This window comes from Anomalospiza imberbis, chromosome 9 (genome assembly GCF_031753505.1).
Source record: "Anomalospiza imberbis isolate Cuckoo-Finch-1a 21T00152 chromosome 9, ASM3175350v1, whole genome shotgun sequence".
Taxonomy (NCBI): domain Eukaryota; kingdom Metazoa; phylum Chordata; class Aves; order Passeriformes; family Viduidae; genus Anomalospiza; species Anomalospiza imberbis.
The window spans coordinates 27,428,385-27,442,759 of record NC_089689.1 but is presented as its reverse complement, the minus strand read 5'-3'; the positions used below and the strand labels follow the sequence as shown (position 1 = coordinate 27,442,759).

The following is a 14,375-nucleotide window of genomic DNA, read 5'->3' as shown; positions in this document are numbered from 1 at the left end:
CAAGGAAAAGAATTTCAGTGTAGTGTAAGCATGGGGAAGATGGCTGTGTTCACGAGAAGGAGACTTTTTTGCACCAAGATGTGGTGACTTGCACAGCGACCAAGATGTGGATTAAAAAAATTAAAAATGCTGTGAAGGAGCTGGATGGGGACCTGGACTGTGACTTCTGGGCTTTGCACAACCAACCAAACAAACCCTGCCAGAAGTATTTCACCATGAGCCAGTAGGAGCAGGGAGGCATCTTCATGGTGCCTGCACAAATCTGGTGAAATAACTCACATTGCATCACTGATTGAGGTGTTTGTGGGCATGGAGTGGCTGTTGATTTTTCACTTAATTTTTGCCTAGTTTTTCATATAGTTCAGTGGTACAATTTTTCTGCTGTGCTTCTCCTGTGACTCTTTTATTATCCCTTCAGTGATGCTTCAGTTTCACTCAGGGTACAGTGTGTAATTTAGGTTGTTGCAGTGTGACTGGGTGTGCTGTGCTTGCAATCATTTGCAGTGCTGCAAATCTGCAGACAGTCTGGTATTACTCTGTCCTGTAAATAGCAGATGTGAGATACAGGACTCATGGAACCTACTCTGTAATCATCAAATACATTTAATCTGCCATCTCCATGAAGCTAGTTGCACTTTTTTTTTTTTTTTTTTTGCTAGTTCATGTTTAAATTTAAAGGGATTAAAGCTTTTTCTCTAATCAACTTCTGTGCATTAATTAATGAAGAAAAGGAGAAGAGGAGGAAAGAGGTAGCTGAGATCCTGTTTCACCTTTTTATATTAGTATGTATTAAAAGAAAAAAAAGAGCAATAGCTCTTAAAATTAGCAATTTAATATTCCACTGCCCATCTGATTTATTGCTCACCCTTCCACATGTGAGGCTCTCTGTCATTGAGACACCTGCCATAATTTTGTTTTCAATTTATAGCTGTCATTATTATATAAACCTCTAAAATTCAATCTGAGGGCAAGTAATCAAGCTCACATACCTGGTTTAAACATGGAAGGACACTTCCTTTATTAGGAGGTCTTGCTTTCAATAATTTCATAATGGATGAGTGAAGTAAGAAACTTTTTCGTGGCTCCTGATGGGTTTCAGGCACAATGAATTCTCTCTGCTGACGATACACTCAGCTCTTAATAACAATGCAGCAAGTTTTGGTTGAATTCAGGCTGAATTGCTCACAGTCCCTGGACAGAGATGGAGTTTCCCTCTTGGGATTGTTTTCCTCTGGTGTGTTCCCAGGCAAGTTTAGTCTCTGAGCAGGAAGGTGAGGGATATTGAAGCGGTCATCCAGGTGTCCTCCAGCTTTGTCTCTCTGTAGCCAGTGGAGAGACTTGGCCACTTCTCAAGTTGGATTGGCCTTGGAACAACCCTGCTCCAGTGGGAGAATTCCCTGCCTATGCCAGGGGGTTGGAATGAAATGATCTTTAAGGCCCCTTCCAACCCAAACCATTCAGTGAATCTCTGATTCTGTGAGATTCCTCCCGTCTGCACGACGTGTCCCTCTCAGATGGAAACAAATGTGCATCTGCACCTGGTTCCTTTGTGGCTGCAGATGAATTTTAGATGACCTGCAGCTGTGATGGCTTCTGAACATTAGGCTTAGGTGGGGTGAGTTCCACCACCCCAGGTGTAAAGGCTTGAGGGCAGAACCCCCATTTCAGAGGCTGCTTTGAAACTGGGCAGTGTAATTCACACTGATTTTCTGCTTCCTAAGGCACCAGAACCATTTGGGCAAATATTTCCCCATGGATACAGAATCCCACAGAGGCAAAAGGTGTGAAGCATCTCCCTGGTGGTGCCAGGGAGGAGCAGGAGAGTTCAAAATTGTGTATTCATGTACTTAACAATGCTGTGCCATGGTGTGAGGCCGTTTGTCAGCAGGTGTCAAAGTGCTTTACAGCCTGGCTCCTCATGATCTCTGATATCAAATAATGTAAATACGGAGCAAATGAGGCAGAAAGGAATGAGCCTCACATCCCAGGATTGGAACAGACCCACTGAACCCAATTATCAGCAGTGGCTGCTTGCCAAGTCACTGCTCTGACATTGGGATGGAAAGATTGCTTACTCAATGTAATTCTTGTGTTTCCCCACCTCTCTGCTGCATCCCTTCCCAGCAAATACTGCTCTCCCATGGTTTTCCTCTGCTGGGTGTGCAGCTGAGCTCCAGACACACACTTTCCCTAGAATTCAGCTCCCTCCCAATACCTCTCCCTTCCTCTGTATTAACTCACATTTCTTGAATTCATTCTTATTTTCTCTCTGCTCTGTCCTTGGACCAATTCTCCCATTCCCCATTCACTGAGAGTAGACATCAAGACAAAGAAAGCAGGCTTACCCTAAATTCTTCTGTTAAGTGGTTCATGCTCCACTTAGAAATTCTAGTTCTGTGTGTGAAATTAACTGTTCTAAAAAAAGGAAAATGTTTAATGATCTCTTTTTGTCATAATTTCCCTTCATCTCCCCATTAAACATCCACATCAAGTTCTACCTGTCACAGTGTTTTTAGTAATAAGAGTCAGACTGTAAAATACCCTTCACAGAGACTGTCAGTCACGTCACAATAAAACCTTCTTTCCTCATCAAAATGTCTAAACTATCTGCTTAACAATTTCGTGAAGGCTTTCAAACAACTCATCTCGCTGCTGTGTGAAGATCCAAGGCATCAGAGGTGGTGCCTTGCAGTGCAGGCAGGCATTTGGCTGGTGCCAGCTGTGTGGGGAATATCAAACCAGGCTGGAACAGAAGGGACAAATTCCAGTGTCTTGGGACACACTGTGGGAGGAGCAGATGAAGCTGGACCTGAGCACACTCAGGTTTAGAAGCCACAAGTCCTGCCTGGTGGTTCTGGTGTGTTTGGGAAAGCTCAGCTCTGATTCTGGCTGGGATTGCAGTGCCATTCCCGCCTCTGGCTTCTCCTGAAGTTTGTATCAGTGGCTTTGCAGGAATAACTTGCAGGCTGGTGATGTTGACTTCAGCCTCCACAGTCAGGCTTCCAGGATCAAATTCTCAGAGATGAGGAGAAGGGGAGTGCATAGTCCTGGTCTCTGGCCATCCGTGCTGGGAAAACTGTCCAGTTTTATTTACATTTGCTGAAAGAGACACCTGTGTCCAAATGTCCTGACTTAGTGACACCCAATTAAACCCCATGTATGAGGTTTAATTAGTGCAGTGTGGGACGTGCATTTTTAACAGGTACAGCTACTTGTTGCAAAACTGGGAAATATATTAGTTTGTTGGGACAATGTCTTGTGGCCTGGGTTGATGATCTGGTGAGCCTTTGTTTTTTTAGACAGAATCATAGAATGGAAATCATAAAATGATTTGGATTGGAAGTGACCTTAAAGATCTTCTGTTTCAGCAGGGACTCTTTTCACTAGTTTTCACTAGACCAGGTTATTCCAAGCCCCATCCAACCAGTATTTGTTTTTCTTTTTGGTTGGTTTTTTTGGGGTTTTTTTTTTTTTTTTTTTGAGCTATCTTTTCTGGTTTATTCCTTAATAAAAACTTCAGTGGCACAAGAAGCAGAAGCCAGATCCTCCTCCCTAATCTTCCCAATTTAGAGCATCGTCAGCCTAAAGTGATGAAGTTCCTTCATGTGTGTTACCTAAATGGTTTATGTGGAATTTAGCACTTGAGCTCAAAGTGAAAGGCATTTTAAACAAAACTTGAAAAACTGTTTTTGCACTGCCAGGTCGAGCAAGACAATTGAGAAAGCTGCTAACCTGGATTCAGAGTCTGATTTCCAGCAATCAGGAGGGGCTGGGTGTTAGAATTAATCCACTGTTAATGTATAGACAAACAGAGATAATCTGGATAGCTTCTGAGCATTGAAAATCTGCCCATGCAACCTTCATGTTTCAGACCATCCCTGATTTTACATCTGGCATGTCAAATAGCAGGTTTTAACAGTGAAGGAGTGCTGTTTCACAGATAGGAATAAAATGTCCTGATTTAATTGTTATTTTACACCATATGGCTATTGTGGGCTGCATTTTAAGCTGATTTTAACCTGTAGGAGTTGTCCTGCCAGCAGGTTTTCCATCCTGCATGGGTAATACCATTCCCCCAATGTGATCCTAAACCCCGCTCTCCCAGCAGAATGATTACATGCTGTCAAAAGCTTTGAATTCACTTCTAGTGCCATCCTTTCGGACTTTGGGATATAATCACTTCGTGTGGGGAAGCTGTAACCCAGCAGTGCTGCCCGTGATCAGTTTGTAACTGTTCTCTCTCTGTGCTGTTCAAACAGCCAGAAGAAAAAATTAAAAAGCCCCGAAGATGAAGGCTTTGCCTCAGTGACAGAGTTTTCTTGGTGGATATGAGGCACATGGGTGCTGCCATGTTTAGATTTGTGTTTTTAATCTAAAAATTGGGCAATATAAATTAATGGTAAACATTTCAATGGTTCCTCCCAGTTATGCAGGTGTATTAAAGGCTTCATGTGTATTTGCATTCCTAAACTTCCCTGGGTGCCTGGGCATTTTTTGGGGGTAATATTCTCCACTTTTTGATATTCTTCAAAGTGAAGAAAATAGTGTAGTTGAACCATAAATGGACCTCATTGGTTGTAGCACAAAGTTCTGTCACATATAGTGAATTTTTGTCTTTTATATGATATTACCCATACAGAGTTTTTCTGATAGAAGCAGATATATTAAATTGACAGCTGCACCTTGTGTTGATTCACTGCTTTTGGATTTGTTCAGAGCCTTACAATTCAGAGTAATTTGCTAAAATGTTTATTTACAACCAGCTTTCTAAGTAGTGAAGTTTGCAGCTTTACCTGATCTGCGTTACTTTATGCCTTAAATTCCATCATTTGCACAATGTGGGGTTGAATTTTTGCAGATTCATTCAGTGCTACCCTACATTATTAGGTACAAAAGTACATAGGTCTTGGCTTTTTTGCCTGCTGAAACTCATGGGATTTCAAAGTTTGGAAAATACCATGATGAGAAGCTATTTAGTAACGAAGATAGAAATTACTTGTTTCTGAAGTTTGGTAGAGTTCCAGTCACTTCTTGTTTTGAAAAGCAATAGATACACCTGTCAAAGAGTGCCTTGCAAGGATTTTAAATAATAAATATGAGGTTGTGCCTTATTCCTTTCCTCTGTTAAGTTTATTCCCTGCAAGCATCTTGTCTCAGTCCAGAAGTGGAGTTTGGCTCTGGGTTCTCATCTCTTGTGTCTCCCACCTGCAGTTAAAGGAAGCCACCCCTTGTCCCCAGGCTGTGATCCTGACATCCTTTCCCTGTCCTGACCACGTGGCTGGGACCTTGGCACCATCACCCTCTGTGCCTGGGAAGTTTCATTATTTTGGGAATGCGTAGCCTGGGAGCAGCGCGGGCCTGGCTCCAAGCTGGAGTCACTCCGGAGGTCTCTTGATGTATTAGAGTCTGTCAGAGAAAAGTGGTAATTGAAGCATTTTAAATAGCATTTCCTATAAGAGTAAATACCCCAAGCATACAGGGAATTCAGAATTAAGTTCCCTGCAAATGAAGAGAAAATAAACAAATGAGTAAGCGTCTGTTTTGATCATATGAAGAGTTCCTTAATTTAAGGGAAGCTATTGAGCAACAGTGGAGCAATTCAATTCCCTCAACATGCCTCAGTAATCCGGGATGTCAATTATATCCAACAGTCCCAGTTCTTCAGCTGTGCAGGACTGACTAACAGGATGCTTAACCAGCACATCCAGGGCTTCCCAGTCACCAGAGAAAGGAAACTGGACAGCTGGGGAATGCAGTGAAGCTCAAGGCTGCCCTGTAATTGGGTACATCACACTCAGGACTTGGGTTTGTGGCTTCAGGAGAATTCTCTGAAGGAGAATGGTTGTGATCACTAATTCAGAGTTACCCTGTGAAACTGAAAAGAGGAAATTTAAACAGGAGGATTCCCACGTCCCATGGGATTCTGAGCAGTGGATTTTTACCCTTTGCAGTGTCAGATGCCCAAAATGCCTGGATTTTGGATAAAAATCCATCAGTGGTTTTATGGCAGCTCATGTTGCTGACATGGCCTGTACCGGTTGGGAATTGCCTCCATCACTGCAAGTGTTCAAGGCCAGGCTGGATGGGGCTCTGAGCAGCCTGATCTGGTGGAAAGTGTCCCTGCTCTTGGCAGGGGATGGAATTCAATGAGCTTCAAGGTCCCTTCCACCCCAAACCATTCTTGATTCCACAGTGAAATGTTCACAGCAGCCTTAAAATGAAAGGATTGTGCTCAGCTGTACCTCTGTAAATCTGGGATGGTGACAGCAGTCTGTGACTGGGAAAGTTCATGGCATTTGAGGATCTTTAGGATCTGCAGGAAGCTGGAGATTGCAAAGACATTGGCAATTTTTTCTTGACACGCATTCTTCTGTGTATTCTCTTTAATTGGGAAGTAATTGAGCAGTTCTTCGTGGAGTTCCCATGCCACTTCATTAATTCAGCAGTAGTTCTGCAGGAAAACAATGTCTGTGGGATGTTTTTGGGATGTCTCGACCTACCAGATGTGGTTTGACTGATGATGGGTTTAGTCACAATGCTGACATACTCCTTCACTGCGGTTCTAATTGTTTATTTTAGAATGAATTGTGGTTAATTAGCAAACTGCTTGCAGCTCATGGAGCTCGTAGCAATATCAACAGTTGTGGTGTAAGGTGCAAACAACTGGGCTTTGCTGAGCTGCAATAACCATTTGGACCATCAGAAAAGTTACTTGTCATAGCCAAAATCTTTACACGTTCAGCTGAAATAAGATGGGAAATCTTTAGTTTGACCAACCGTTTGACTTGGCATTAGACTTCCATGCAAAATCCGTGTCAGGAGAAGGGAATTGGAGATGCAGAGAGGCTGTGGTAGGGTGACTCCTCTTTTGTCTGCTGGGCTGTGTGGTGTAGCACTCACCCTGAGTGCAAGAAACCAAGTGTAAACCCCTCTACTGCCTTAAAAGAGCTGAATAGCTAATACCCAGCTCAAAGGTTAATTACTAATTGCTGCTTATTTGCTATATTTAGTATCCTTCATACTCTTCTTTTTTCCTTGCTGAGCTGTGTAGCAGACTACAAGTTAATTACCACATATTTTTTTCGTGCTTTTAAGCACCATCTTTGCTCCATTCTCTGAGATTACAAAACCACGTTTTGTGAGATGCTGCTTTCATCATCTTGTTTGCAAAAGTACAGCAGTATTAAGCAGGTTTTCTCGTGCCATATGTCAGCGTAGATCCCTTGTTGCTGGTGAAAAACAGACTGAGTAGCAGAAGTTGGATATTCTGTCTTGATATGTGTATGGGAGTGAAAGAAGAAGGTGCTTCACACTCATGTGAGCACAAGAGCCCTGTTTTAAAATTCCCTTTTAAATTCTGAGCTTCTGCATTGCTTAGGAAAGATGTTTTTCAGAGGACTTGGTGATCAGAGGGAGTACTGGAGTGGAAGTGGATCAGTTTTGTGTGGTTTATGAAAGCTGCAGCTCACTTGTCTTTTATCCTTATGGATGCCTTCCAGCTCAGGATATTCTGTGATTACCATTGCTTGTGCACTCTGGAGTTTTCTCCAGCTCCTGGATAATAAGTTATTTTTTAGTGAATAGTAAAAAGCATCATGAGGAATTCTGCTACCAGCTTGACGTGGTTTCAGACTGCTCCTGGCTTGGAGTGGTGCTGCTGCTTTAAGGACCAGATTTACATATTTTGTGTTTGAAAGATTTACAGGATATCTCACCTGCCTGTGTAGGAAGATGGAGCTTTCGTGACAGATTTAATGTCACTGGGCTACAAGGATTAATTGTCCTTCCTCCGCCCCGGCCTGCGCCGGGCGAGCTCCTGGCTGGCTGAGCTGGAGGGGGTTTCACATCCAACACCGTGCCTTTTGGGAGAATTCAACCAAGCTTTTGCATCACCCTGTGGAGGAATCCTCGCCTGGAGAAAGACCAGGAGCTGGAGCATCTCTCCAGGCTGCTGGTGCTGGAGGGTGGGGGATGAACAAGGCAGCGGTCAGAGCACTAAGTGATGAACTGCTGGCCAAAACTGGGCCCTCTGAAAGCATTCTGCTGTCACTTAAAGGACATTTTCAAAGTCTCCGGAGTTCTTTATGGACACAGCTTTTCTCACACTTTCCTCACCCGGAGCTGGGGGAACACAGAGTCAGCTCCAAGAAGGTGCAGGACTCTATCTGTTCCTGATTGTGCACAGTGACATTATATTACTTTGGCTTTGCCTTTTCCCACTCTTTTTTTTTTTTCTCTTTTCTTCAGCTCTGTGATGAGATGGGGTGGGGTGGGGGCAAGCATTCTAGGCTGTTTGTGAGGTTTTTAAGTGACATGGAATTACTGGCTGGTAATTTGTATGAAGCTTCTCAGTCATCTTAGACTTGATTTTCGAGAGCCTGCTGTTGTTTGTGTCTGTAGAAATGAAGTTTCCAACACTACAAAAAATGTTACCTGAAATGTAGCCTTCTGAAATGATAATATGTACTAAGTGTGTGGATGGATACAGATATGTGGAGATGTGAGGGCAGTATATTCCCACATATATTAACATACAAACTATAGATTTAAATATAACGTGAATTGACTCATAATTTTCAAAATTGCTACAGAAAGAAAATAATTATCCTAATTATGTTTACATTGATATTATATTTTCCCTAGTTAGAGAAATGTGTGGTTTTTTTCTGAAGGTACTTGGTTTGGTTTTAGAGCTTTTGTCATCCAAAACTCAATCATTCTTTTTTTCCCCTGAGGATGTTAAATCCCTTCTTTCACCAAGACCGGGAAAAGTTCCATTAATATAAGCAGGATCAGAGCTCACTGGGTATGCTTACTGCTGAATTAATAAATATTTAGGAAAATAAATAGGTGTGTCACAAGTGGTAAAATTGCTTTATACACCAGAAGATGGGATTTAGCACAAATGAAGTGTATGTTTGCCCCACATCCCAGCAGCATTCAGACTCACTGTTTTGACTGCCTGATTCCAGATCTGTGCTCACAGCAAGATGGAAAGGGTTTTCATTTCAGTGCTGAAGTCAATAATTATGGAGGTTATCATTTTCATGCTCAGAAATTCATGTCATTTTCATAAATCATTCATCTCATTTCATAAATCATGCTTTACAGCTGGAGAATGGAAACTTATTGCTGGACATTGATGAAAATCTTGTTTCAGTCACTCAGGTAAGGTTGTGACACTAAAAAATGTTTTAAGGAAATATAGCTGAAATCATCTGTAGGAATAGTGCAATTGGAAAATGTTCAGCTTGGGATTAACTTCACTGGAACGTAGCTAATATCACATGTGAATAATCTTAATGAAGCATAAGGGGTGAAATCAGTTCTGTAGTGACAGTGAAATCACAGAATTAAAAGATAAGTGCTTGGTGTCCAGGATCTCATGTGCTGCAAGTAGATAAAGGCAGCTCTGTGTCAGAGAAGATGCATCCATTTATTCAGGCTGAGAACTGAAGAAGTAGAAAAAAGACTCCTGAACCATTTGGGACTTTAAAATGCACCTCCAAGGGTTGCTGTTTAAAGCACCAGTCAGTAAATGAAGGTGTTGTGTTCCCACTGAATTTGTGTTTACATTCTCTGATGTGGTTCTGTGGCTCCTGTTGCATATGAGGTTGCTATTCTGTAAAAAAATAATTCCCCTGTAAATGTATTTCTTTTTTCCTGGGGAATACTGTGAGTGAGGGTTTATTATAACAAAGTGCTGTTGACTTTTCTATCACTCTCTCCAGCTGCCTGTTTAGAAATGTGCCTGCAGAGCTTTAACAGAATTATATCTGTGAAGAGTATCCAAAGATCCATCACCTCGAAGCACTCTGAAAAGTATTACTATTCCCATTATCCAGGAGTATGGAGGCACTGGGATTTGAGTTACCACCTTTCAGATGCATGTCATATAATCCAGAGTTCCAAAGTATACACACTATCAATTTCCAGTATTCCTGTGAAACCTATACTATCTTTTGCACAAAAAAAAAAGAAAAAAATACAGCTCTGCACACAGCTGTGTGTACCCTGCCCTTCCCATCCTCCCTGGTTTGCTCATCTGCTCCCTTCTGCTCATGGAAAGGACACAAATGTTCCTTAGGGGCAAACAGTGAATAGTTCCTGAGGGGGGCAGGAGAAGGGCAGGTTTGGGGTGCTGCTAAACAAGCAGTTTGGAGAGATGAGAAGAAAGTGTCTCTTGGAGTATTTCAGTGTCACCTGACACCTCTTGAGTCAGTAGTGCCTACAGGAGGGCTTGAAGTGACTTCCAAATGAGTGCTGCTGTTGTCATTATTGCCACTTTCCTGGGCATTTTAACAACCCTTGCCTAATGTGTTTGTGCACACTGCAGAAGGGATTCAGGCTGGGTTTGTTGCTTGTTTGGGTTTTTTTTTTTTCAAAAGCTACTCCTGGCAGTATTTTTCTACAGAGTATTAGAATTGGTGTACCCCGAAGAAAACATGGCTTTCCCTCTTTTTCCCTTCTGAATTTCCATGCAGATACTTAGAGGGATATCTAAGCCCATAAGAAGGAAATGCATTGTCATAGCGCTAAAGCAATGTGATCTGATTAATATAAAACATGATATGAGAAAATATGAGATAATTCATCCCTGGGTACATCATGTCATGAAGCTGAGAATCAACAGAGCTGCTTAGACAAATTCCAGTTCTAAGTGATTGTGGTCTTGCTTTTATGTGTGGGAATAGAGGCTGGATTGAAAAAAAAAATGTATAAACTTTTGATATGTGTTGTCTTACTCCTTAAGGGATAATTTATAATGGAAGGTTAAGGGCAGGAAAAATTCTTGGGGTGATCTTGGTCTCTTGAAGGGCTGTAAAGCCTGACCTGTCAGCCTGGTTACTGTCCAAAGCATTCAGGGGCTGCTCAACTGAATGTCAAACCTGTCTGTGTGATGGGAGGATCCAAGGTTTACGTGCCTAAGATGGGGAGGAGATTCAATGAGCTAAACTAAGATTAGCGTTAAATCTTGTTCATCGTGAGAATTGTGCCTTCCCACATTTTGTGGGTGTGATACTGGGAAAGCCAGTGAGAAAGGTAGTGAGAAGGAGAAGTTCTGGGTTCTCACCAAAGCTTTCCAGTATAACCACCCTGATAAGGGTGGTGGATGGGGCTTAGGTTTCCTGCAGAGCTCTGCGGGATCTGTGCTTTAGCATCCTGAACTCCAGCTGAACTCATTTGCAGGTGGGTGGGAGGGAGTAAAGTTGCTCTAGAACATGTGAAGGAGCTCTGATTATGCAGCCACTCAAGTGGCTTCTCAAAATGAAGTGTGTTTTCTCTTCTGGTCCAGTTAGCCAGGCCTGCATGGGTGGCCTGTTTGGAGCTCCCAGTGAAGGGCGTCCTGAGGAAATATTTCTAACAAGAATTAAATGTAGAGCCACAAACTTGCAATAACCCAGTTGTGCATCCTCCTTCAAGTCCACTTATCCAGGTCACACCTGTCCCATGGGCAAGGGGAAATCAGGCAGCACTTTAAAAGCCCTTCCCTTCTGTATCCTGCTGGCACTCCACGTGCTGCTGCCGTGCTTTGAGAGCTTGAAGTGAGGGTTTAGGAGAGGAGCCAGGGAAAAGGACTGGCCAAAAATCATACTTGGAGCTCACTGATGCTAAAGGCAGAGCATTAATGCATCAAGTCCTGTCCTGGATAGTTGTTTCATGTTTTATTCATTTCTTTTCATTTTTGAGAATTCCCTACAGAATTGTTTTATAGGAGTTGTTGGCTGTTTGGGTCCATTAGCAATATTAAAATCACACAGCTTGAGCCTGTGTGCTTCCTCCATGTGGGATTTCACAGTTGAAGCCTTCAGGACTTGGGGGAGGTTTATATTGTTTGCTGTTACCAGGTAATTTACAAGTTGCAACTACTTGACTCACAGTTTCTTCTCCTCAAAAGATAAATGGAATTTTTTTTTTTTTCTCTTTACAGGCTGTTACCCAACTAGAGCTTTTTGGGGACATGTCCACTCCTCCTGATGTAACCTCTCCCCCAGTGAGTACCCAGGGAAACTGCACTGTGTTTTTCCCTGCATGCTATTTTCAGCACATTTATTGAGCACATTTCCAGTTTGTGTCCTCAGCCATTCCAGTGGGAAGGATTTCAAAGCAGTTTTTAGGCTGCAGGAAAATAGAAGTGAAGTAAATTGAACGTGCAGTCCCTGCTTCACGACAATGTGCAAAAATACCTTTGATTTTTGTTTTTCTGCTCTGGTGTTAAATGTCACACAGTGTGCAACCTGAGCTGCAGATCTTCTTCCTTGGTTTTTGTCAGAGGGAAGTGCTTCACTGCACTCTCACTGCACTGCAGAAGATCCAGTTACAGCCTCATATTTCCATGTCTCTGGATGCACCAAGCACAGATCCCAGAACTGCTGTTAAAGGAGGGAAGTAAAGACAGAGAGAGAAAAGACTGGATGTATTTTAAGGGCAAAAAATAATGTCTCAACCTGTTTTTCAGCATTATAAGATGACAAAAAAAATTTCATATAGAGCTTTTGAGCCTTACATTAAGCTGTAGGTAAGTGTGAATATACTGAAAAAATTCAGGTGCTGTGAGGTCAGGAGCCTCAGATCTCCAGTATATTCTGGATTATGTCTGGGACTAGATGTTCAAAGCCCTTGCTTCTCATCCTCAGCTTACTCAATTGGATTTGGCTTCTCCTTTAATGTAGACCTATGATTCTGGTCCTGTTGGTTAATTAGAAGCAATATTTATTCAGTATTCCATAAAACCTGTAGATATTTCATTTACCTTAACTGTTAATAATAACTTAAAAGTTAATGCCTTGAACACTGCCTTTCCTTTTTGTCACCTAATATCTAAAAACACAAGTCTGTATGTTCTGGAGAAAGAAATTATGTCAGTATTTTGGTTGTGAAGTATTCCAGGCAAATTTCACCTTGATTTTTTTCATCTGATAGAAAGTTTCTCCATTTCTTTCTTTTTCTCCCATCCCCAGCAAATTCTAATACTTTTATTTCTATTGCTTCTTTCCTTCTACATCTTCCCATTCTTTCTTTCTTGTTCTTCACTCCGAACCTTGATTTTTAGAGCTCCAGGTGATGTGACAGCAGTGTGCAGCAGAAGCTGCAGCTGATACATCACCCTTGTGTTTTCTGCCTGTCTCCCTGCAGACTCCTGCTACTCCAGGTGATGCCTTTATCCCATCTTCATCCCAGTCACTCCCTGCTAGTACAGACATGTTTGGTTCTGTACCTTTCAGCACTGCTGCCGTACCCTCAGGTAAGGAATGCACTGGAATTAAAGTCTGGAGTCCAATTTGGGGATCAGTGCCCAGCTCTGGTCTGCATTTCAGTACTCGGGGCATTGATTTTAGCAGGGTGGAAGTGGGGAAGGCTTTTGAGGTCAGGACAAGGCAAAGCAGGTCCTTAACAAGCAGGGAGTGCATGAGTTTGAATTTGCTTACATTTTATAAAGCAGAAGCCAAAAAAGTCACTGGGAGTTCAAGCATAGTTCAGCCATCTGGATAACAGAACTTCCAGGTACAGGAGCAAGAGAGGAAACAGCATTTAGTTTAAATTTTGGGGGTTCTGTGGTAGCAGTGAATATCCTCTGCTGTCTCCAGTAAACAGAGGCTGAGAATTTCATTGCACTTCAAAGGTACTCCACTTTGTCAAATCCTGGAGTGTCCTCTAGACTTCCCTGGGTTCCTCTGGGAAGTCTAGAGGACAGAATTCAGAATGCAAAAGCTGGGTGCTTTCAGAATTCAAAAGCTGGGTGCATTGTGCACAGACACTGTGGTTTGATTGCTGATCTCTCCCAGTGCTCTCAGCCCCACTTGGGAAAGGAAAGGAGGAAGAGGAAGAGGAGGAGTGCCTTGAGTCATTCAGCAGTGACTTTCTAATTGGTTACCTCCTCTGATGGCACCAGATTAGCCACTGCAGCTGAGGCAGGTTACAGTGGCAGTGAAGTGTTTGGGGATAATGTCAGGTGAAACCTTCTCTGCCGGGATGGGGTCACAGTGGGGGCGAGATCAAAGAACGCCTGGAGAATCCATCCTGGATATCTGTTGGAATGGAAATGTATGTGAGCTGCTGCTCCTTCAGGAGCTAGGTCTCTCAAAGTTCAGTTCCTTATTTCTTAATTTTATTGAGTTTTGGGCTTTTCCCTATACAATTTTGCAGCCACACTTATGTTTGTGATTACAAAACAGCCTAGAAATAAGGGAAAGAGGAAAAGGTACAGGAGGGCTGAGGAAACTCAGGCTGGAAACAAGAGTTTTAAAGCTATAGCAGTATTAAAATTGAGAGAGAAGTTACATTATGCAAAGTATTAGTGGTAAGTATTGAATTTAAATGTGAAACAGCATATCTGTAAAGCACAGTACTTGTATCAGTGGAACATAATTATG

The 14,375-nt window shown here is 42.4% G+C and overlaps 1 protein-coding gene across 15 annotated transcripts in view; it reads left to right on the top strand.

The window, feature by feature from the left end:
• The window catches only part of DAB1 (DAB adaptor protein 1), a 414,913-nt gene that overhangs the window by 386,942 nt on the left and 13,596 nt on the right, over positions 1–14,375 (top strand). For 14 of the 15 annotated variants that reach the window (XM_068198864.1, XM_068198857.1, XM_068198863.1 and 11 more), the window contains 3 exons: positions 9,112–9,168; positions 11,933–11,995; positions 13,138–13,246. In XM_068198864.1, coding sequence (XP_068054965.1) covers positions 9,112–9,168; positions 11,933–11,995; positions 13,138–13,246 — 229 coding nt within the window. The remainder of the gene's footprint in view (positions 1–9,111; positions 9,169–11,932; positions 11,996–13,137; positions 13,247–14,375) is intronic. The other variant, XM_068198870.1, reaches the window with a different exon arrangement.